Source organism: Serinus canaria, chromosome 1A, assembly GCF_022539315.1.
Source record: "Serinus canaria isolate serCan28SL12 chromosome 1A, serCan2020, whole genome shotgun sequence".
Taxonomy (NCBI): Eukaryota; Metazoa; Chordata; class Aves; order Passeriformes; family Fringillidae; genus Serinus; species Serinus canaria.
The window spans coordinates 12,385,541-12,408,977 of record NC_066314.1 but is presented as its reverse complement, the minus strand read 5'-3'; the positions used below and the strand labels follow the sequence as shown (position 1 = coordinate 12,408,977).

General features: G+C 38.6%; 1 protein-coding gene across 1 annotated transcript in view; it reads left to right on the top strand.

The window, feature by feature from the left end:
- The window catches only part of RELN (reelin), a 280,730-nt gene that overhangs the window by 126,406 nt on the left and 130,887 nt on the right, over positions 1–23,437 (top strand). The window contains exons 7-9 of the mRNA XM_030237765.2: positions 4,563–4,659; positions 8,331–8,382; positions 23,087–23,183. Of these exons, the coding sequence (XP_030093625.2) occupies positions 4,563–4,659; positions 8,331–8,382; positions 23,087–23,183 (246 nt within the window). The remainder of the gene's footprint in view (positions 1–4,562; positions 4,660–8,330; positions 8,383–23,086; positions 23,184–23,437) is intronic.

Sequence of the window (23,437 nt, the reverse complement as noted above, 5' to 3'; positions counted from 1 at the left end):
TGGAATAAACTTCACCACCTTGCTTGGTGAGTCAGTGCAGAGAGGTGGGTGCTAGGAGAGAGTCCAAAAACTCACCACAATCCTGAGACAGATTTTCCTGTAATAGCAGAAAGGCAGCATTTTCAGCAATGCTAAACAAAAGTGGAGCACAAATAAAAGAAAACCATAATGATGTATCATGAGCTTTTCAGCACAAAGAATTTCTGCAGTAGCTCTGCCTCCAGTGAAGACCCACTTAGCAGCAGAAAGCTCATTCTCATTTGATTGTCTAGTGGGAGCAAAATCAGGAGTTATTAACAGTTGTTGCCATCCACCCTAAAATTGTGGTTTTTCCCCTGGCAGCTGCTAAAATCCCATCTTTTCCACAACCAATTGCAGTGAGTGCTGGAGCAGCATTTCCAGCTCTGCTCAGCCTGCTCTGTGTGGAGCAGCTGCCTGGTGTGTGCAGACCCCAGCAGGGCTGTGCCATGGGGCCACTTACACCCAGCCACTCCAATCATTTCTAAGCAATTATTTGCGTACAGATGAAAAGAGAACTGCTTGTATTTTCCACCAATCTTTTCTTCCCAAATCCTACATAGCACTGGCTTGGAAGTGATTAATATTTTCCCACTCCTGCTTCCCCTTTTGGCCTGTGCAGCTCTGGCAGAGATGTACCATCCAAGAGCACCAGCTAAACAGTTCATATCCTCTCTATGTGTCCAATTTTATGAGTCCCAGCAGAGCCTCTGTGTCACTCCATGGCTGGGAGAGGCCTCACATCAAAAAACTTTTGCACAAGGGCACTGTATGATTTGGAGAGTGACTGCCTGCTCTTTCAAATGCATTGTAAGACACATCCTTCCCAGCAGCCATCTGTTTCTTTGGAGGCTCAGAAACAGAGGAGTGGCTGCAAGTGTTTTTGGAGCTGCAGATGGAAGAGAAAGGAAAGGCTGTTTGTAAAAGAAAAGTCACAGCACTACAGTTCCTTACCTAAATCAAAAATTTGGTGACCGAAAGAAAACAGGAGAAACTGCTAAAGTGGGAAAGGGACAGGGAGAGAGGAGGCAACAGGAGAGGACACATACTTATGTGAACAGAGATGAAGCATAGAACAAAGAAGGAGGATTTCTCTGCTGGGAATGCAGGAATGGGAGCATTTTCTCATTTTCTAGGGAAACCACCCACTATGAAAATCTTCTTGTATGGTGTGTCCAACTAATGTTTATAATCTTTTCTTCCAGTGTCCAGTCATGTCAGAATATGGTCATTCCCAAAGTCCCCAGCCCATAGGCAAAAGCCTACGTACTTAAGCAAAGATTTCCTCATTTCTTGGGTTTTATTTGCCACCAACCTTACAAAGATCTCATGTCTTGTGAAAAAAATATGTTTCAAACAATCATAAATGTCCAATGTATTATGTATCTGACATGTACCAGCTTTGGAAGTAAAGGTGGGTAACTGATTCCCCCACCATCATAAATGCAGCACCGATGTCCTTGCTCAGCCAGCCACTGCTGACTTGTTGAACTAACTAGAGGTGCTTAGTAGATTTTTCAATTAGAAAATTGAAATAATACAAGCCATTAGTGTCCACAAGACTTTCTGAAAACTGACAGGACATTGTTAAAACAGAAAGCTCAGGAAACATGAAAGTAACTGATTTCTTCAGTAAGGAAAGGGAATCTGCACCAGTACCTCTTGCCAGAGAATGGCTGGATGGGTAGAGGTTCAGTGTGTGTAGTATGAAGACTGTCTAGGCCATTGAGCATCTGTTCCTGTGACCATCTTGCCTCCATGTAACCTCATAAAACTGCAGTGGAGGGCATAAAGAAGGTGCTATATAAGAACTAAACCAAGTTAAACAAGAACAAATAAAAAAAAAAATCTGTTTTATCCTATGATAAATAATCTAATGTTAGGAAATGCATAAATTAGTAAAGAATAAATGTTGGCATTAATGCATGTTTCTGTATAAAACAGTTTTAATAGCAGAACTGGAGAAAGCAGGGGATTCAGTACATTTAAAGGAGAAAGAGACAGTACAGGGGTGTATTGCTGGCTAAACTCTCCTTCCCAATTTGATGTCATGTTTCATCTCAAAAGCTATCAGCACACCAAGCAGCAGTCACTTACAGAAGGCACACTTGTCAAAGATGACATGAAGAATAGTTGAGCTCGTAAAATCAATCAATAAGAAACAGAGATTCTCTTGGTCATCACTTCTTCATGGCATATGAGAAATGTACAGGTACAGTGATATTTCCAGTGGCAAAGAGGTTGAGGAAAGCTTTGTGACAGGAGGGAGAGGTCCTAAAGTGGTTTCCAAATTGCTCTAAAACTGTGGGATTAAACTTCAGAAAGATTTATGTTTAAAAATCTCTTGACAGTTTGAGATGTTTATCTTCTTTATGGTTCAGACATCACAAAAGACATCAGTCAATATAATATCCACATACTCAGGTATTGTAGAGGGAAAAGAAATGACAAATAGGGGTGAGGAAACAGCAGATGTTTCCCCCTCAGCAAAGTGAAGAACAATAGCAGAGCGAGGTGGGACTGTCTAAGCCAGAGATGAGAGAGATGGCAGGTCTGTGGAGAAGGCATCTCGATAAACGCGACACATGTCAGCAGCGGCAGCCAGGACCGGCTGTGAAGAGAAGGCTGAAGTGATTTTAATGTGCTAAGATTTTAGACCAGGCAGGTGAGAAAGATAATGTAGAAAGCAACACCCAGCCAGGGCAATTAATACTGTCTTCTGTTTGTATAAATAGAAAAGAAATTAACCTTCCTGTCTGCACCAGGAGACGAGCAAATTGGATCGTTTCTAAACACGTAGTACTATGACGATGATCTGAGGAGCAGCAGATCAATTATCTTGCTCTTCATGCATTCTTGTCAAGCTAATGAGCAATTTATTGTCAAAGGTAATGCACTTCAAAGACAACACAAAGGTTTGAATCAGGATTACCAACAGCCATCCAATTTTGTATGAGAGGAGTCATCCTGGAAAAGACAACCCATGATGAAACTGCTGTATTAGCAGGACAGTGTTTCTGGATTTCCAGACAATATTTCATAGACCCCATTACAGAAGTAAAACAGATTCATCACTTTTTATCTGTTCTAATATGAGAATTAGAGAATTAAAATATCCTCTGGATTATGTAGCCTGACCTTTCAGGAAAGACTATGTGGTCCCTACAAAGTACTTGTGGCAAAGTTTTCCTGCCATATCTGTCTCTTTGCACAGGAGGCCAGGTAGATGCTCCACTATAAAATTCAAAAATGTAATAGCATACAATGAAAATAATTTTTATAAGAGCCAGAATCCTACAGAATCCCAGAAATTCTTCTTGTTCCTGTCTCTCTGCTCAAGTTCAGTTGTCGGAACTTCAGGATCAATTGAAATTTAGATAGCAAGAAAACATGTCCCCTGTGAACTCTGCTTCTGTGCTTTCTTTAAAAATACCACTTTATTCACTCACATGCTCTCTTCTTGCCTTTTATTGAGAAATAAAATTATTTGCTGACTGTGACTTCTGTAAGTAAATATTAATTCACTGATGTTGATTTGAACTGTACTACTTTATTAGAACATTTTATTTTGCTGCTTAAATTCAAAATCCTAAATGCTGTCAGTGTGAATTGCTAAATTACTTCACTGGCATGCTCATACAGGAAAAACAACTCCACATTTTTATGTCTGTTTTTTCTGGAGTAAGGGTTTCCCTGGAGGTTTGATGTTTAAGTTGAGCTTTGGATGCCCAAAGGCAATGTTGGCCAGCACCATTGCAGGCAGCTTGTTGGGGACCAGGAGTATATCCAATGTGTTTTGAAAATGTGGATCTCATGCCAAGATCTGATACCCTAATCCTAGAAGGTGGGGGAGGCAGCTCTTTCCCTACATTCTTCAGTCAGGCTGCCCACAAAGTCCTTCAGATTAAAATCAGAAGTATCAGGACAGGTGTAATTATTTTTCTCTGCGGCACTTACCAGCCTCTCTGAGATTTTCTTCATAGTTTTTCCCCCAAAAGGTGGGTAGAGTAGCAACTCTGTTACTAGGAATATGGAATATGACAAATACAAATAGAAGCAACAGCAAAGGCCATGTTACACTGCAGCCTCAAGCCTGGCCTTGGGGAAATAGCCCTGCAAGCAGGAGGGGGGCTGATCCCAGCCACTTGTCCTCAGCTGTTCTCTAGGGTAACTCCATGATGGCAGGTTTACTTATGGTAAATCAAATGTTCACAAGGGTTTTGTGAGAAGAGTAGCTTCAGGGTATATGTATATATGTAAGATTTCAACTTGGTTTCCCATGGTGAGATGCTTTGCATTCAGTGAGCAGGGACACCCCACTGCAGAGGAGGGGCAGCTTGCAGAGAGCAAACACTGAATCACCAGGGCACAAGAGGCAGCTCCAGTGGTTCACACTTACAGCTGCCCAACCTTTGTGTTCAGCACCATGATAACAAACAGCCCAATCTGAGCACCAAGACACAGCAGTCTGATTTTACAGTTTGCCCAGTCTCAAACATCCAGTCTCTGCTGTCCCTTCTGAACACGGTGTGCTCTCCCTGCAGGTCTGAGTGCAGTAACTGCGAGGTTGGGGGACACTGTGGAGTGATAATGCACGGCAACGCCGCCACCTTCTGCGAGCCATACGGCCCCAGAGAGCTGGTAAGTGAAGGCTGCCCCCTCTGCCAGGGCTGGGGCTGCAGGCTGGGAAGCTGTGTCAGCTGCAGGGATGTTGGTATTTGAATCAGGATTACCAACAGCCAGAACTTACGGTATTTAGCAGAGATGCTTTTGAACAAGGTGGTAGGTCCATAGAAGCACACCCAGAAACACCCCAGTGTTTTAAACAATAGGTGCTAACCAAAGGTTATTGCAATAGTTGCAATAGTTGCAATAACCTTTGTTCCTTTGCAAGGGACAATCTCTTAATCCAGCATGTGTCCAAGTCATTTAAAGTATCTCTGAAATACTGAAAAGTCAAGTACATAGAACTGTGTTTCTAAACTGGCATCATTCTCTTTTTGTATCCAACAATTAAATAGGGACAGGGTTCATTTTTCTTTTATTATTTTATTGGTCTTGTCCCATTTTTTCTTGTCCCTCTTGACAAATGTTAATTTGGTTGTAAAACACCACTTGTGAACAATACATCCTACACACTTAAATGCAGCCTGGAGCAAGCACCTGCCAGTCTCTGCGAAGTGCATGTAACAGATTGAGTCATGATGAATGGGACAGAATTCATTTTGTTGGGGGGTGGTTTGGTCATAAAATTGCTGTAAGAAACAAGTGCAATTTGCATTAACTTGAGGTCATCTGGGTGTGGAAAATGAATTGCAATACATAAACCAATGCCCACATGCTGATGCTGAGCAGCTAGCTGCAATGATGAACATATAAGGGGAGCTTTGGAAAGAACTGAAAAATTAAAAGGCCAGATCAAAGCCCATGTAATTCAGAATTAATTTTCATGTTTTCAACAGTCTTCTGAATGGAGGGGGAGGCTGATTAGAGCTATTTGAAGAGCAAACATGGAAGAGGGCCATAAAACAGAAGTGGTTTTGGCCTGGCATCTTCCCTTCATTTCAGACACTGAAATTCTTTTCACAGGGTTAATTTTACATCCTTAACTGGGAGCAGAATGACACAGATCCAATGTAGATATTGCTGATGTGGTGCATAAAAGTCACCAACACATATAAAACTAATTTAGAGATTTTACAGATCAAATAGGATTTCCCTTGCAGCCAGCTCCAGCCAGGGAATCCTGTCAGGGTTGTTAAATGGCCTCTCTGCTACTTTGCATCCTGTTTGAATGTGCTGTGCTTTGCTAACTGCCTTGAGAATGCCTGCATTGGTTTATGTCCTGTGCAAAAGGGAAGTCACACCACTGGGGTATTTTTCCCACTTTTAAAATTCATTTTTAGTTGTAGTACTGAGTATAGGTAACACTACTTGGAAAAAAAATCTATTTATGACATTTAACAAACCCAGGGTCCCAGCTCTGAGGGTTTTGAACTGTCATTCATTAGCTGTCTCCTCCCTGCTGATATGCAATTTAGACTATCCTTAGTAATCAGGAATTGGCTTCAAAATCCAGTCCTGGACTGCATTTGTCACGTTGCTGTGTGGTAAAGAACCATTACCATGACATCAGGAATTTGGAAAACATTTGTTATGCTACCAAAGTGGTGTGATTAAATAATCATCTGAAAAACATCATCATGCTTATAAACAGTTACCAGCCTAAAAATGAAAGTATTTATAAATATTATGGCAGTGCTGCAGAAAAAATCAAACCCTTCTGCAGGAACATGCTAATGGCTTAACACCATGGATGAGCACAGGAGTGTTCAGGCCAGAGGTATGATCTAGTTCTATTTTTGAGTTTGGACATACATTTAAATACCTACTGTCTTAGAACCAACCTGCTTCTCATTTGTAGTTGTTTTGGCAATTTCACAACATATCTCCTTCTGTCACAAATTTTAATACCTGGTTCATTTCTCCACAATTTTTATCAATCCAATTCTGACTCTGCTTGAAATGGATCATGAAATCTCTGTTCCTGCTAATGGCTCCTGGTACATGAATTACTGCTTTAAAAAACTTAGTCAAAAAGAGTTGAATTTGCAAAATATTTTTCATCAACAGCTCTAACAGCTGTTGATTTGCTACCTTGACCTCCTTCTTTCCTCCTGATTTCCAACAGCCACCTGTTACTGCAGGCAGAGGGTTTTAAATACCAACTGTCTCTGTCTGTGGGTGAGAATTTACTGCTGGCAAAATCCTGGAAGGGTGTATAGCATTAGAGATGTTGCAAGCCAGGGAAAATATGTTCTAAAGGCTCCCTACCATGCTTTCTGCATTGTCTGAACTAAGCAGTCCTATGCAGAATTTTGCAAAAAATTTTAGTAAGTCTAGTGCTTTTTCCCAAAGCATTGCTGAAATGATTCCCAGCACAGCCTAAATCTACATGAATGTCTCTTCTGTGATAACTGATATGTTTAATTTCTTGGTGACATGAGCTACTGAACCTCAATAAAGGTTTTGTTTTCAAACTATAACTTGCACAACATAATTAATTGAATGAAAACTAATATAATAGGTGCTCTTAACTCAGAAAGTAATTTATTATTTGGCAGGGTAAGTGTGATACCTAATACTGAATCGATCCTGGCAGAATGACTTAAATGGGAATGTGACTTTATTTTTAAAGTAAATGCATGCAAATGCAGCTTTCCTATTCTACTTAAACATTAAAATTATCTGTTAGAACATGTAGTTTTTTATCAGCTAATCTTCAATGCATTTCAGTGTACATGCCATTCCTTAATATTTATAAGAAATTTTTTTCTGTATGTAATATGTATGTAGAAAAGAAACAAATCACACCAAAACCTCACTCCAACTCATGCAGATCTCCATCCATTATTTTCAAATGTATCATTTAATGAATAGCTCAGCTAGGTTGAGCTGGCACTGGAAAAAGTCCAGTCCCTTTTGTTCTTGGATGCCTTGCTTCTTAAGTAGCCAATTGTTAAATTCAACTTTCAAAATAAATTGAAAACAATTAGGTGTCCTTCACAGTACACTAGGGCTTTTTATTTTATAGCATTTTCAGGAGAACCATTCTAATATGAGCTACTGAAATATGGAGGCATTGCAAGAAGGGAGAAAGAGAGGCCTTTAAGGAGAGTGGTTTGCTGAGTACAGGGTGAGCTGCTGGTGTTTCTCTTTCTTTTTTCTCCATCTCTCTGGGTAAATATTATATGGATATAATATATATATTATATATAGCAGTGGGTAGATTCTGCTACAACACTGTACATGCCACATAGTATCACTAAGGGTTTTTTGTTTCCTTTGGTGTGGAAGATTTAAGTTCCATTGCTTCCTCTTAATAAGTCATTATTTTAGGGTTAATAAATGTTAGTTTTTTATTTATTTATGATCATTTTTAGTCCTTGTTCTGTGCTGGGAAAAGGGAGAACTGTTCCATATATACAGATTTACACTAAGCTGACTATAAACCACAGAGACTTTTTCAGTCTTCTAAAGAGTGGTCAAGTGACACTGCTGAACATAAATGTGATTTTTTTTTTTTGTATAAATTGTTATGGTGAAAAAATTTCTGGCTTTGGCATATGACGAGCTTTCAATAACCAAAATGACATTTAAAAAATGTCCACAATCACTCAATCTGAAAGGGCTGGTGATTAACAGTCCTACAGAGATGTGGGTGTCTAGAGATTTTCCATGCTTTAAAGAAAAACAAGTGATGAATGTATTGTTTTCTCATCTAACAAAAGCATTTGCTTCTCTTCCCATAGACCACCACTGGCCTTAACACAACGACTGCATCTGTCCTTCAATTTTCCCTTGGTAAGTTCAGATTACTCTTTCACTCAAGAAAGTGCAAAAAGTAATTTCTGTAAAGGAAAATGGCCCTAAAGTTCAGGGTTACCTTTGTGGTTGATGTTAGACTCAACACAAGGGAATAAAAAATCTTTTAAAAACTGCAGTGTGTTTATTCTTCTCCTGACATGGAGCTACTGGTTTAAATTTTGGAAATGGAAAGCTGCAGTGGACACTCTGATAAGCCATGTCCGAGTTCTGTTTTTTTTCCTGTTTTATAGCCTGATGTTTAGCATTATAATTTCTTGCTCTTTCACTGAAGTGTGATTATTGTTTCTAAAAAAAAACAAAAGAGGGGTTTTGTTATTTAACCCCCCAATATATTCCAAGTTACAGCAAGGTAGTGCTGTTTTTAACACATTTCACAAAGAAAATAGGTAGGGCAGATAAAGACTAAATGCTATTGGGTCCATATTATCAGCAGCATGGTTGTATGCTGAATAGAATACTGTGAGTTATTGCACATTTCACTGTGCATTTGTGGCTATAAATTATGCTAGAGGCTGTGGCTGAGGGCAAATTTGGAACACACTTAATTTGTTAACTCATTTCTCAGTGTTGAAAATATGAAGGAAAAATGTTCTAGTAATATAAATGTTTCAGTAAAAAAGCAAGCAGGAAATGTAGCCTGCTTTCTCTGTAGACCCCTGGATATGTGTTTTCAAATCATATTCCTATTTTTAAAAAAGTAATTCTCCAAACCTATCTCAGGAGATGTGTGATTAAACTCTGGAAATCTCTGCAGAAAATAAGAACAATCATGTAGCTTGGAAAACAGCTTGGGTTTTTTAATGGATTGGAAATCAAAATCCTAGAAGGCTCAGAAATACATCATTTAAATTTGTTTTTTACCTGAAGTTGTTCATTTGGGTATTGGAAGTCATCAGTACCTGCTTCTGATTGCAGTGCTAATATATCTAAGGACTGGTATCTATCCTTTATTTTGAATTACTGGTTTTAAAAAGCCAGGAAAAAATGTCTCCAATCCTCAACTGAATCCATGCATAAATATTGGGTACCTGAGATGAAAACCAGCTTGTTGCTGCCCTGCACTTTTATTCAGACAGTGGAAGGGCAGCAGCTCACTTGATCCACAAGGATGTGTTGCTCACTGACAGAAGCACGAGATGTGACTTCCATAAAGCTGCAGGTTTGCAATGATGGAGGAATCTCACTTTTCATGAAAATTGCAAAAAAATCTATTTTGGATTATTCTTGCAGAGACCCAAGGTGGTTAACAGCAGGGTAGCTGTGTGTTTGCTGTCACAGCCCAGTGCCTGGTGTCTGCTGCAGGTGAGCTGCAGAACACTGCAGGCTCCCAGAACTTTCAAAATGAGACTTGATATTTCACCAGGAGCATTTGTGCCTATCAGATGGGACAGGTCAAATAAAAGAGGGGTAAGAAAAGGCTGAGCAGGACATACTCTGTATGACAGAATTTTCATGATTATATTTTAAGAATGCCTGAACCCATACCAGTAGCAACCAGTAAAATCCTCAGTAGGATGGAGCAGAGAGGGGTGGATGCACATCCAAGTAAACCAAATTTCATCCTCCAGTTGAAAATGTATCATGTTTCCCCATGTGCCTGTGATGGGTTTGAAATACAATGCAGATTGGTTTTGTAACTGATAGAAGCCAGCATGAGCCAGGGGACTGCTGCTGAGCTCAGCAATTCTTGGCTTTAGAATCCAGTTTCCAGCTTATTCCCAAATGTCCGATTTAATCATAACCCTATTTAGGGATTGATCCAAGGGAATTGCTTTTTATTTTAAAGAATGTTTACCACTTTCTGTCAGCCATGGAATAGCTTAAGCTGTAGTCTTTTGGGGGTGTCTTTATGTTAAATTTGTCACATATCTTTGGCCTTATTAAAGAGTGCACATTTAATTTCTCTTGCCACTAATTATCAGATGGAATTTTGTGTTTGCAGTTATATAGGCAGAGAGAACTAGGAAATGAAGCAAAAACTTCTGAAGCTAAATTCTGGTTTCACCATGAATTCCAGATCCTTTTAAACTCTGTGGTCAAGGAGGGTAACAGACTAGTGAATTTTTCATTAGTTGATATTCTGTGTGATTTCCTTCATATATCATATATTTGGTAGTTTTGCTCTTTAAAGGCCAAGGCAGTTGGAAAGGTGCACTTAAGACAAAGGTTTAATTAGGATGAAAAGGTAACTGGTAAGTCATTTTCAGCACACAGGACAACATTAATGTGCAGTATCCTTTCAGAATGAGAGGAACTTGTCAGTCATGCAGCATCCACTCAGAGCTGATCCAGGGCTGGGGTGATATTTACACTCATGCACTCTGTGCCCAAGTGTGCAGAAAATTGTGATTACTGCAACTGTCTTAATCACCTATCACTGCATTTCTCCAAGACCCAACACTGACACATCTAGCAGTTTCCTTAATGTTCAGTGGGACTGTTAATTGAGATATTTAAAGCAATGCCTTTGGGCTATCTCAGGCCAGAACATCTGATTCAACAGCTTGGGAATTGCAGGATATGGCACAAAAGCCTCTGGACTCAGCTGCCACACAACATTAGTCTGATTCATTAGCTGAAATATTCTCTGTCTCCCAATCTGAGCCTTTTCCCCTCAGCTGCATCCCTGGGCTTCCCCAGGGTTGATCGTGCTCTGTCATTCACATGGAGCACTCTGGTGGAAGGTGACTCTTTGTACTGAGAGATTAGCAACTGAGCTAAATACAGGCAGAAAGCAACACCAAATCCCATGGGAAGAAGAGGAAAGGCTTTCAGGAAGCAATGGCAAGGTGTGAGTTGTTGTGTTAAGCTTGTTCCTTGGGTGCTCTCCTCAGCAGGTGCTCTGGAGGCAGTGTGGGCTCTGCATGGGCAGCCCAGCACCGGCAGGTGATTCCCATCCTGGGACCTCTGCTGCAGCTGAAGATGCTGTGATGAGCATCAACACTCAGCCTGGCCTCCAGGGCAGGTGCTCCTTGGAGCCATGTGTGAAACAATGTGAAAATTGTTATTGGAAAATAATGCCTTGAAAAACTTTGTTCCATGGCTCTCCCCTGATGTCTTAGTATAACAAGATCATTTCTGGCTGTGTAACAGTATTTGAAAATGAGAATAACTTGGTAGGGAAACCTCCCACTTTTCAGCTTGCTATGAAAATTCCTTCACATTCCTCTGAAAACAGGATGACTTTGTCAGTATCAGAGACTGGAAAAATACATAATGTTTGTAAAGCACAGTCCTACTTTAAAATTGCTTTCCCTTCAACTTTCGTGCCATTGTCACAAAGATCCTCTGTCATTACTACAGCAAATTAGCAACTCTTCTTCTCCCCTAATTTTCTAAAAAAAAAAAAAAATCTAACCTTCCTATTATTTTACATTAAACCAAAATTGGTTTCTGGGGAGAAGGGTTTTTTTATCTTCTGAGAAGGAATACACCTTCAAATATAACAAACATTTGGCAGTTCAGCTCTTTCTTGAGGATCAAGCCATTAGTCTTGCAAACAGAGAAATAGACACAGGTTTAAAAGCTTTTTGCTTTATTTGGAGATAAAGCTTGGATTTGGCCTCTCCCTTCCAAAATATTATTACAACAAATTTTTGCAGAAGTTGGGTTCCCTAATCTATCAGGATTTACTTTGAGTCAACCATTAATCCTTATTTTCAGTCCCCTTCAAAACTACCTTTATATGGCAAATACATGACTTGCAGTATTTAAAAGCTGTTTGTAATCATGAACCATCTTTCCCTAAGTGATTATGAGTGACCTGAGTTATGGTCACTTCGCATGTGTAATATTTGTGTATACACTAATCTTGACAAATGGAACCTCTTACAAGAATCTCAATATGATGCAAAACACTTTTCCTCCAATAAATAAAATAATAAAACCTGTCCCTACACTTTTGGTGGAGCCTGAGACTACCACAGAGCTGGCAAGGAAGGCACTGCTCTTTTAGAGCATTATTTGCTGTTAACATGAAAGATTTGGAGATGCATGGGCACAGGTGGTCTTCAGCGTCTGAAGGCTGCCAGGCCTTGGCACTGGAAATTCTTTAGGCATCTTCACTGTATGGATCATATGCTTAATGCCTTATCTATTGCTAAAGAAAAGACTTGACATGAATCAAATCTAGCACATCAACCTTCAGTAAAAACAGTTTTCCAGTGAGGTTTCAGTATCAGGCTTTAATCTGTGAGAGTGCTTTGTGATTTTGCCAGATGGACTCTGTTTGTCCTCTCAGGAAAATCCCAGTAGATATTATCCAGAAGGTGGGTCACCCATGTGGTGATTTGCTCACTGGTCTGGAACCACAAACATTTGGACCTTACTTGTAGATTAAGAATGGCTCTTTTCTCCCTCTGCTTGTGGGCTAGAATAGAGTTGGACCATTTCAGTTGGAAGGGACTGACAATGATCAGCCACCCAACTATTTCAGGGCTGACCAAGAGTTGCAGTTTGTTGTTAGCTTCTTTAACATCATCCAGTCACTTCTCTGCCATCTATTGCTCCTTCCATTGTTCCAAATTATTTGACCAAGTTAATTGTTGATTGAGCATTTGGCAAGTATTCCATAGAGGGTTCCACATGTATTTAATTAATCTTTTACAATCACTAACAATACCTGCCAGCAATTTATCAATGTCCCTTAATATCTTTTTAATGGAACCCTATGAGTAAGAGTAAATGTGTATGTCTTTTGCTTTTAATATGGTTAACATATTATTTAGAAGTATTACTATTGGTATTCAACTATTCAGGACTTTTTGGTAATTCAGGGTGCAGAGATGTTGCTAGGGGTGATCTTCAATCTATAGTACCCTCTTTTTCCCCATTTTCTATCTTCCTCCAAAGGAAATAAAATGCCAAACTCTCTGCTTTTACATATATAAATATTTCATTGGCAATCTTACAGTATAATCACTTAAACCAGTAACAGAAGTAATAATTTCTCCAATCTTGTTCAACACACTTTCTACTCTTGCAACTTTATTTTCTGGTTGAGTAATCACCCCTGTCTTCACTTCAAATTTCCTGAGCTTTTAAAACCCATCAGACCATTGGTTGTACTTAACTACAGAGTAATTGTATTACCTGTGGTGCCTTTACATTTATACTGTCATGTTTTTTAAGTGGTGAGGTATATATGCATTGCACATTTCTATGTGGCTTAGTTTATTTACAGTCTGTTTTTAATGCTGCTGATTTCACAGTCCTCTGTGACTGTAATCCAGAAAACTATATAAAATCTGCTATTTATTGTTTTTAATTAGTTTATGAGTTAGGGTCACTGATTTGGATGCAGATCTTTGACACAATGATTCCAAAAGGATTTTCATGTCATGTCAAGGCATCAGGTTAGTGAATCATTAGCAGCAGACTTTATTTCTCTACCTAAATTACCAAGGTCACTAGGATCTATGTGAAAGCTGTTTTACTCAGAAAAATCCATGGTCTAATGGTCTTGGTGGTGGTTGTTGAAGACAAAGCATGGATAGTGTTCATCACCTTTACAAGGTAAAATGCAATTTTTTTTCAGGCTTATTTATTCCACTTATCATTTGTAGCAGCAATTTGCCTTTGTTACCAGTGTAGTCTTGCAGAATTAAACTATAAAATTTATTTTAGTATGTAGATAATGGAAACAATATTTTACCTTGATGTGTGCTCAATCTACAGATTATTATTATACTATTATTATTATTGTATCATCAGCATCATCATTAGAATTGTTGAATGTGCCCTTTGGATTAGTCCTTACCTGATAGGATTCTCTGCTTCAGAACTCACATTTACTTCTCTATTAACCTCAACAAATAGAAGATCATGATGAACAAAAAATAATCTTACAAAAATAAATAGTGCAGCTGATTCACTGAGCTCCATGTATTTCTGTGGAGCAAACAGCAGCTTCTCACTGCTAGGGCTGTCCCCTAGGGCAGCCTCTGGAGGACTCTGCAAAGATGTACATGGGCTGATGATCCCTTCTGCTTCTCACCAGAAAAACCCCAATTCCACTTTGGCTCAGCCATGAGAACAATGATGATTACATTTGGCCCCAAGTAACAGTCTGGAGACATTTATCATTTATGTTCTTATCATGTTTTAATTCAGATCTGGTGGCAGCTGTTATATGACAGCAGTGTTTTTATGCTGTTTATCCTCTGCTTGAATTCAGACCACTCGATAGAACATTTCCAAACATGTTTTGCTATGTAGGTCTCAGCTTTGGCTGAAAGGAACCACTGCTGATCATTTTCTCTTAATTTCCATTTTTGTTTAATCAGTTTTATAATTAGCAGAAGCCATTGGATGACTGACAAATGCTGCAATAGCATTTTGTGGGACAGCCTCAGCATAACTGGATAGAGATTTCCTTCAGATTTGCTAGGAAAATTTATTCACACATCTCTAGAGAAATACCACAGTGAAAAATAAATCCCTTCTGAATTTAGCATGGAGGAGCACTTGATGTGTAAATTCATCACTCTTGTTAGCTGAACACCAAAAAACCTCATAGAGGAAGCTGTGGTCCCAAAAGTTTTGGGTATGTTGAGCCACCTCCCCTGCTTTAGTCACCTGCATGGATGATTCCCCTCAGTCAAAAAAATGTTTTCTCCAGTGCCTTCCAGGCTTCCCATGCAGGCATGGCACCTCCACCCAGCTGTGTGCATAGTGGTACCAGCAGGGAGGGGCAGTTCTGGTGGCCACAGATTCATTGTTACTAGAGTTAGATTCTGTCCCTCCTAAGCAACAAGAGCACAGCACTAAAAGTATTTGAACCCTCAGGTTGTATTGTCCTAATTTCTTTCCTATACATTTGGGAAAAGCTTGAGAATTTAATAAAACATAACTCAACACCAAAATTGGTGTCATTCACCATTCTGCATTTCTTCTTCTTGCTTCATTTTCCATTCCCTCCCAAAAAAACAATGTGGTTGCTTGGTTGCTTGGTTGGTTTTTTTGCTTGGCTACCCAAATTGCTATTTGCTATTGTCTGACATGAAACCTACTAATTTCCCTTTTCTGGTGGAAAAGCTGTTTGTGTTGATGCATAGGTTATACATTACATCTGATGTGAAAGAATAAGACAGGTAAGTAATATCATCAAGTACTCTTCACATAGCATGTGGAAATTTTAGGTGGTGTTTATTTATTTCACTGAGTTTTACAAGAGGGGCTGCCTAGGAAATATCTAGATTGAAACCAAGGTTTAAAGTTGATGCTGTATTTGAAAGACATTTTAATGGCCTTGGGGCAAAATGATTTGTGTTGTTTTGGCTAGCCCAAGGTTACAATGAAATATTGTTTTTATTACTTCTGTACCAGGGTTTCTCAGCCACTGTTGGGAATTAAAATGTGAGCGTTAAAGATTTACTACGTGGAGAAAAGCAGGAAAGATAAAGAGCCTCAGGATTCAGATCCAGGGCAGGTGGCTGTGCCACCACCTTGCAATCAAACATGGGCCATTATGGAATTGGTCACTGCAAATAATAAATGCTGGATTACAGACAGACTCATCTTAATCCTGCTCATATCATTGTACACAAGATAACACTTTTGTGTGATTAAAAAGGTCCATTTTTGAATTAAACAACAAAGCATCTGTAGTTCCCAGGGTGGGGGGGACTGAGAAGCCCCCAGCTCAGCAAAACAGTCCTGGCTGTTCCTCCAGTGGGGGAGGGACTGAAAAGTAAAAGCAGATAAAAATAGAAAAGCCCATCAGGAATTGCAAAAAACAATTTTTATCAAGCTAATAATTATCTACCTGCATAGGTAAAGGCAGGCATTTAAAGGCATTTAAGGGCAGGCAATCAGTTTTACTGGTTTTCAGAAAAGAGAGACACCTCAGCAAAGAATTGGCTTGAGAAAAATTGTATCCCAAGTTTTCTTGGTGCCAGAGAGTTTCACTAAAGCAGCCAAGGAAAGGACTTTCATATCTGTATATTCAAGGTAGCTCCTTTTACACAGCAGTTCTTGGGACCAATGTGTGTTTTCTACTGCCTCTAGACTGGTCTGGCTGTAGGGATCTAAATAAAACTTCATGTATTTTCCTGCAGTATTTTAATATCTTTACTAGCACCTTATGGTGCTCATTTTCTTGATTACACACCTTCACAGCTGCCTGCTAAACACAGAGTTCCACAAAGTTCCACAAGGCATCTCTTTCTATTTACTGATACGAGTTAGTGTGCTCCTGAGATGCTTTCACATGGCATCATTTACATTTTGGCCAGCTTCATTGAGAGGTCACCCTCTCACTTAGGGGACCTCCACAGAATGTGACATTAACTGTTTAATGCCAATAATGTTGAAGGGCAGAATGTGGGTACCCCAGTAGAAAATGCTTCCTTAACACAGGGGTTACTATTTTGCCAGACATCCAAGAGCAACTGCGAGTATTTTGGGAGCATTAATGATGCCATTGTTTCAGTTGCTACAGTCTCTGGGTGTCCATTTCAGCCAGGTCTGAGCAAGTTTGCTCACTTTGCCTTCAGCAAGGTGTTTTGTTACATGAAGTTGGTGCACTCCAAAGCATGGTTAAATTTAGCTTCATGTAATTATTTCTTTGGCAACAGGCTTATTACCCAAGCACATACCTGCTGGCTGTATCTCAGAAAGAGACACTATAAATAGCTTTGCATCAGAATAAATTGGACACTGGCATGAGGGAAATACAGCTTTCTGTTTGGCTTATTTTTCTCTCCTTAATGTTCTCAGCACAAAAAGCAACATGAATTGTGATCTGAGTTTGTTCATTAAAAGAGAACAAATTTGTGTGAGTGCAGGAAGCACATCAGATCTCTGAATATAAATAGACTAAGAGGAAGTTGAACCAGATAAGTATTTCCTCAGACTTCTCATCTACAGGAAATTAGCTGCATTAATTCATGAAAAGTACATTTGCTGTTATTGGGAATCCTGGCAGGAGGTGGAAGGGAAGGGACCCGTGGGTGATCACCTGCTCCATGCTCCCACCAGGATCTCACACTGGGCAAGGACAGCCTGCTCAGAGCCCCATCCTCCTAGGGTTTAGCCTCAGATTACCTTCTAGGACTTCATTTAGGAAGTTATTCTGATTGATTTTATCAAGTACATTTACTAATTATTCTTCTCCTCATCTTTTACAATTTTACAGGGGTGGCTTTTAGCCTGCTCCTCAATCCTTTAGTTTTATTTAGATGTAAATAACTACCCAGCATTTCTGAAATTGAACAACAGCCTAAATCTGCTAGTGGAACAAAAATTAGCTGCTCTCAGAAACCTGCAAAAAATAAATAGCTGAGACTTTATATTACAAAATTCATAATTCTCACTAATGCTAAAGTAGATCTGATTTTTATGAAAGGCAAACACCATTGGCATTTTTTTTCCTAGTGCCAGATATTTGTTTCAGATTGTTTACCAGAACACATACAAGGGTACAGACAGTCAAAATCCTTTTCCCACAAGGGAAAGAAAAGCAACCAGCAATAAAAATATTTGTTTCCATGAACAGATAGATGATGATTACAAAATACAATGCAGTTCTTAGAGTTTGTAATTTGAATATTTTTTACACTCAAAATACCTCTTTGTATTCTGAATTCACTCTACAAGTATGTAAAAGCTGTTGAAAAAGTCTAAATATCTAAAATGTCATAGTTAAAAATCACATTCGTAACTAAATTCAAAGTTGTGACTTCAAAGAAATATAAAAATACTCTTGTGACCTTCTGTTGAGAAAATTTTCAGAAACAGAATGGAATGAACAGTGCATAGCATATTTTTGTATCAGGGCATCTCACATATCAGCACTAAATATTCTGTATTTTAAAATGGTTTAAACCATCTTCTTCTTGATCAAAAGCCAATATAAACATACACCTAAAAAGTATCAGAACCCATGGACCATTCATTATACCTAACTGAATGGTTCATTACTTTGGAAAAAACTATTAGCAGGCCAGCCAGATTTGACCACTAGTCATTTATATTTTCCAGTTTGGTTTAATTCAAGTGATATCACTCAATTATAATCCTTACCAAACACTAATCATTGCTCATCCCGTTAAAAAAAATTAATCAATGTAATCTTGTAGCATTGGATATAAGGGATTCTTCCCAGTGCCCTTTTGATTTTCAGATTGCATTCAGGACACAATTTGAACCCTTCTGCACAATTTTTTAATGAATATTTCTTGTGCAGTCCCCATTAGACTGATTCTCCTTAAAGCCAGCATTAGATATCTCATCTGCTTATCCATGGAAGCACTCACAGGAGCTATCAAGGAGTTGTCAAGAGGCAGAGGACATCACACTCTATAAGGAGCAAAATATTGCTTCCCTTGCAGATGGCACCCAGTTTTATCTCAGCAAAACACCAGCTCTGATCAATGTTGTTAAGAGATCTTAGAGACCAACAGCTCTATGACTTGGGTTTCTGTAAATCTGACACAGTTGGAGGCAAAGCCATAGTGAGAATTAATTTTGCCTGCCATTGTCAGCCCGGATACAAATAACTGAATATCTGGATACAAACAGCTGATATGTGGGGCCTTCATAACATCTCTCCTGAAATACTACACTCTCAGAACTGCTACCTACATGACATTTTAAAAAATAAGGTAGCTAAAATATTAACCAGTACTTTAGATGGCCAAAATCACCTTAAGATCTAAAATTAAAAAAGACAAAAATCCCATGACTGTTTCAGTTGGATATGTTGAGAGTGGCCAGTGCTTGTCAGGTCCTGGCTCTGGGTTACCTGTCCTGTGAAACAAGCAGCAAAACAATTGAGAAACATACTTCTGTTTAATTTTTCTGTTATTTCCTTGTTAATTAAGCAGAATTAACAAAGCAGTTATCAGGACATATTTAGTAATCCCATACTCTGCCAGTCAAAACCCTCTTCCATTAGCATCAGTGCCTGGACTCAACTTTAAGAAAATTTTGTTTTATTGAAATTTGAATTGGGAAAAAATCCAAACATGTAAAGCACCAGCCAAATAAATTAGTGTTTTAGAATATTCAGTATATGGAAATGGCTGGGTTTTATAACAGAAGCTGCTCATCATTTTTGATAACAGACAAAATTGCTGTCTGAGCTTCAAATGTATCATTTAAAATTAAACCCATGAAGATTGTCTCTACTCTAGCTTTTCTCTGAAAGTTTTGGAAGTCTGTGAACATCAGATGAGAGTCTATCAAAAGGAGTAAAATAACTCCAAAGGAAGAAAATACTTTGTTCCTGAAACACAAGGACAATCTTGCCTTGTATATATGTAAAGAAAAAATTTGGCTATTCTTTATCAGAGGATGGTTTGGGGTGCCCCTCATTCCCAACAGGTAATTACACATGCAAGCCCTTCATATTTAAAGTGTAATGCTAACTCTTAGCCAGATTTATCTAGCAATAACCTCACCAAGGCATCAATCTTGCTATGACATACTCATCTTAAGGAATAAACAACATTTTTTCTCCAATACAGTAGCTTACTAACACAGTCTTGTTTACAGTAATCACCGTGCAGGTTTTGCTACTCATTTTCAGGGCTAATTCAAATCCCAGGCTTTCCTGATTGAAAGCAAACGAAATCTAATCTCATTCAAAAGGTTTTATGTAGGACTTTTCCTTCAGAGGACAGGAAGGTGTGAATATTTATGGCATGATATCCTGCTCCTGCTTCTCTGCTCAGAGCTGACAAACTGTTTATTACCATCTCTGGGAGCTGTGGGAAGGACACCTCCCTCCTGAGCTGAATTGGCCCCAATTCCTGTGATGTTATTACTAGAGTTCTGATCATATTTTTATTCAGAAAGTCAGAATATAGCTTTGGTGGTTGAGGTACAGGCAAGCATCCAAAAAGCAGATTTCTATTTTAAATAATCCTAGTTTAGGATTACTGAAACAACGGTGATATGGACAAACAGCCATGGTAGTAATTAATAGTAATATTGAAAATTATATTGAAAGGCAGTGACTTCCAAGACCATCTCAGTAAATCCTGCCCTGCAGAGCAATTGCATGTTCACCCTCTTCCCTTTTCTTGGGGAGAAATTCCTAATGTAAACTAGGATATGTATTAGTTTTGTAAAAGATTCAAGTACCAGATCAATACTTTTAAATCTTTTGTGTCAGTTTGAGTTTTGCAGAATTAGATAGGTACATGAAAAATAATTTTAATGTCTTATTATTTTGAGTCAAGAACATGCAAAAAGAGGGTTTAAACACTGATAAAAACACATTTGTCATCACAGCCAGTAATTGCTGCTTGAGGACATTCCCAAACTATCTTTAATCTTAATACAATCCACCCTGATGGTTAAAATAATAATAAAATGCAGCATTTGTCTCTCCTTTTCTTATTGTCTCCATTGCTCTTTTTCCAGTATCAAAAGTGAAATACCATACCTACATTGCAAAGCCATTTCTGAGTGGCCCCATTTCTTTTAAGCAACAGCTTTGGTCCTCATTGCATAGTTGAGGGTGTTCAGATCTAGCAGACAACATTTTTCATGTTGATTGTGCAGCAAATTTGGCCTTTTCCCCTTTTTAAGCAGCACATTTCATCTTCACTTTGTTAAGAGCACTGTACCAAAATTTGATTGTAACACTAACTGGAATGGCACATGTTATAAAGTCTATATTGCTGGTTATTTTTACTGTTTATGTTCTTTTAATTTCTGCTGACATAAAACTCAGTATGTTGCTGTTTTACCTCACAGCCTCTGACTGGCCAAAGACATCAAACTGGCTGTAGTTCCCTGATTTTTGAACTGGATTCCTCTAAAATAAAATGAACAAATGTGATTAAGGGTTGGAACTCCTAAATTCCACAGAAGTAGGAAGTGACAGCAGATGTTGCTCAGTAAAGTAGACCATCCCAGCAGATGGGCAAATATGAAACGCAAAGGCTTTTCCTGACATCACTTGGTTTTAATATGATAGAAATAAAATGCCTTGTCAGTAAAATACAACCAGACAGTTGCTTTGTAGTCATTTTGGATACATGGCTGGTAATTCAAAGTCCTGCTGCCTTTGCAATATTAATTATTCTGTGCCTCTTTACAGCAGCAATACGTGTCAGACCAGCTGAACATGCCACATGCAGCTGTAGTGGCTCGGAAGTATCTGTTACCCTATTTGCAATTTAACATTAGTGAATGATACAGGAAAACAACTTTGTGGATAATATCCAGGAATCTGGTTGATGTTTCAGAGAAAATTTTAGACTTCATCCCCTGTTTTGGAGTGTTTTTCCCCCTGCAGAGGTATGTGATGTGTGTCTCAGAGTAGAAAAGCAGTTCTGTAGGGCTGAGAGCTGTGAATGCCAACTGCCTCAGGGGAGTTGGGGCTGCAAGCTTTGTACTTAATAACATATGTTCCTATTAAAATGTGTAAGTTGTTCTCTTGTACAAGTGGTTAACACCTTTTTAATCAGGCCATTTATTTCTTTTACAAAAATAAGCACTCCGGGTTGGAAAATGATCCTACTTTACTGTCAGCAGTGTGTATATACATTTATACATATATTAAAATATGTATTTACACAACTTTCAGTGTGATTAAATGAATCTGAGGCACACATTAACATAACATACTACTTGTGGCACATATAATACATACAGTGCAGTGTGAGCAAAGCTATGGTACTCACTCAGTAATATCCTGATGCCATCAGAGATGCTGTTTAATTGAGAGCTGCTTCTCTTAAACATGGCAAGTACATGAAGTCTGCTGCTTTCAGTCTCAGGTGCTTATGACATGGCAGCTTTGGAGCAAAGGCTAGGATGTGTCTGTTTCACTGAGCATCAAATTTTCTGAGATGGATAAATTATCTGGTGTCTGAGGAAAAATAGTGGTTTTAGTGTGTTTAATTACAGCTCAGGTTGTTTATCATGTTTTCTGGGAGGAATTTCTCAATCTTGTTTTCATCTTATTTTGACTGCCCCATGTATTAATTGTTAAGCTCATCTTTTGTGACAGCACCCAGAAGGCACCCTTTTATAAATCAAAAGTAAATATATTACCCTACCTTGCAGGGGTGCTATAAGGCTTAATTAGTTCATTTTTGTAAAGTGTTCTGAGATTCCCAGATCAGCATCAAGTGTTTGTTATTAATTATAGGATCTAGGGAGTATATTGGATGATTTCTTAATTTAATTTCCTTCAGGCAACCTTAAAATAACTAATTTTGCAATATCTTTGTTCTTTTAAATTCCTAAATCACATTTGCTCTTGGCTGAAGTAATTCTGTATATATTTTCCTCTCATTGTATTTTTATTTCTAGAGTTTCTTATTTATACAGTAATATGAAAAACAGTCTTTTACTATTTTCCCTTTGAATTCTGCTGTATGGATTAGTTTCTAATAAGAAGGTTTTGTTTAAACATTAGATGGTGGGTTTTTTCCTGCACTTGGGGGTGTTAAGTAATTTACTTGCCTTCCCCTGGGAAATTTGCAGAGATTACATGGCACTGCTGTGATTTATCATTTCTACTTTATTTCTGACTCATAAAGCATGCATTATTTTGTGTTTACTTTCAGCAACAGATCACAGGAAATTTCATCATCAATCAAAGCACTTTAAAATGGGGAGAAGTGATATGGTGACAAAGGCACAGTCAGCAACTGTGGTTATTGGAGAATCATTTCTGCTTCATTGTGTCCTAACACTTCTCCTTTTATTGCTTTCCCAGGATCCGGCTCGTGTCGCTTCAGTTACTCAGATCCCAGCATCACGGTGTCCTACAGCAAGAACAGTTCTGCAGATTGGACTCAGCTGGAGAAAATTAGGTTTGTTACAGCTCTTTAGTAATTTTCATGTTTTCCAGCTGAGCAGGCGGTGTTTAAACCCGGCTCTTTCAAAACTTGTTTTATTTGTTAACTTTTCAGTTCTCCTTGTTCATACAAAAGATGAGGGATGAAATTCCTGGCTAATTGCAGAACTGCCACCAGGTTTGGTAAATCACAAATTCATCCATTGAGTATGTGGGAAGTGAGGAAGAGAATCACTTCACACTTAGAATGCAACTCCAATAACCAGCAGG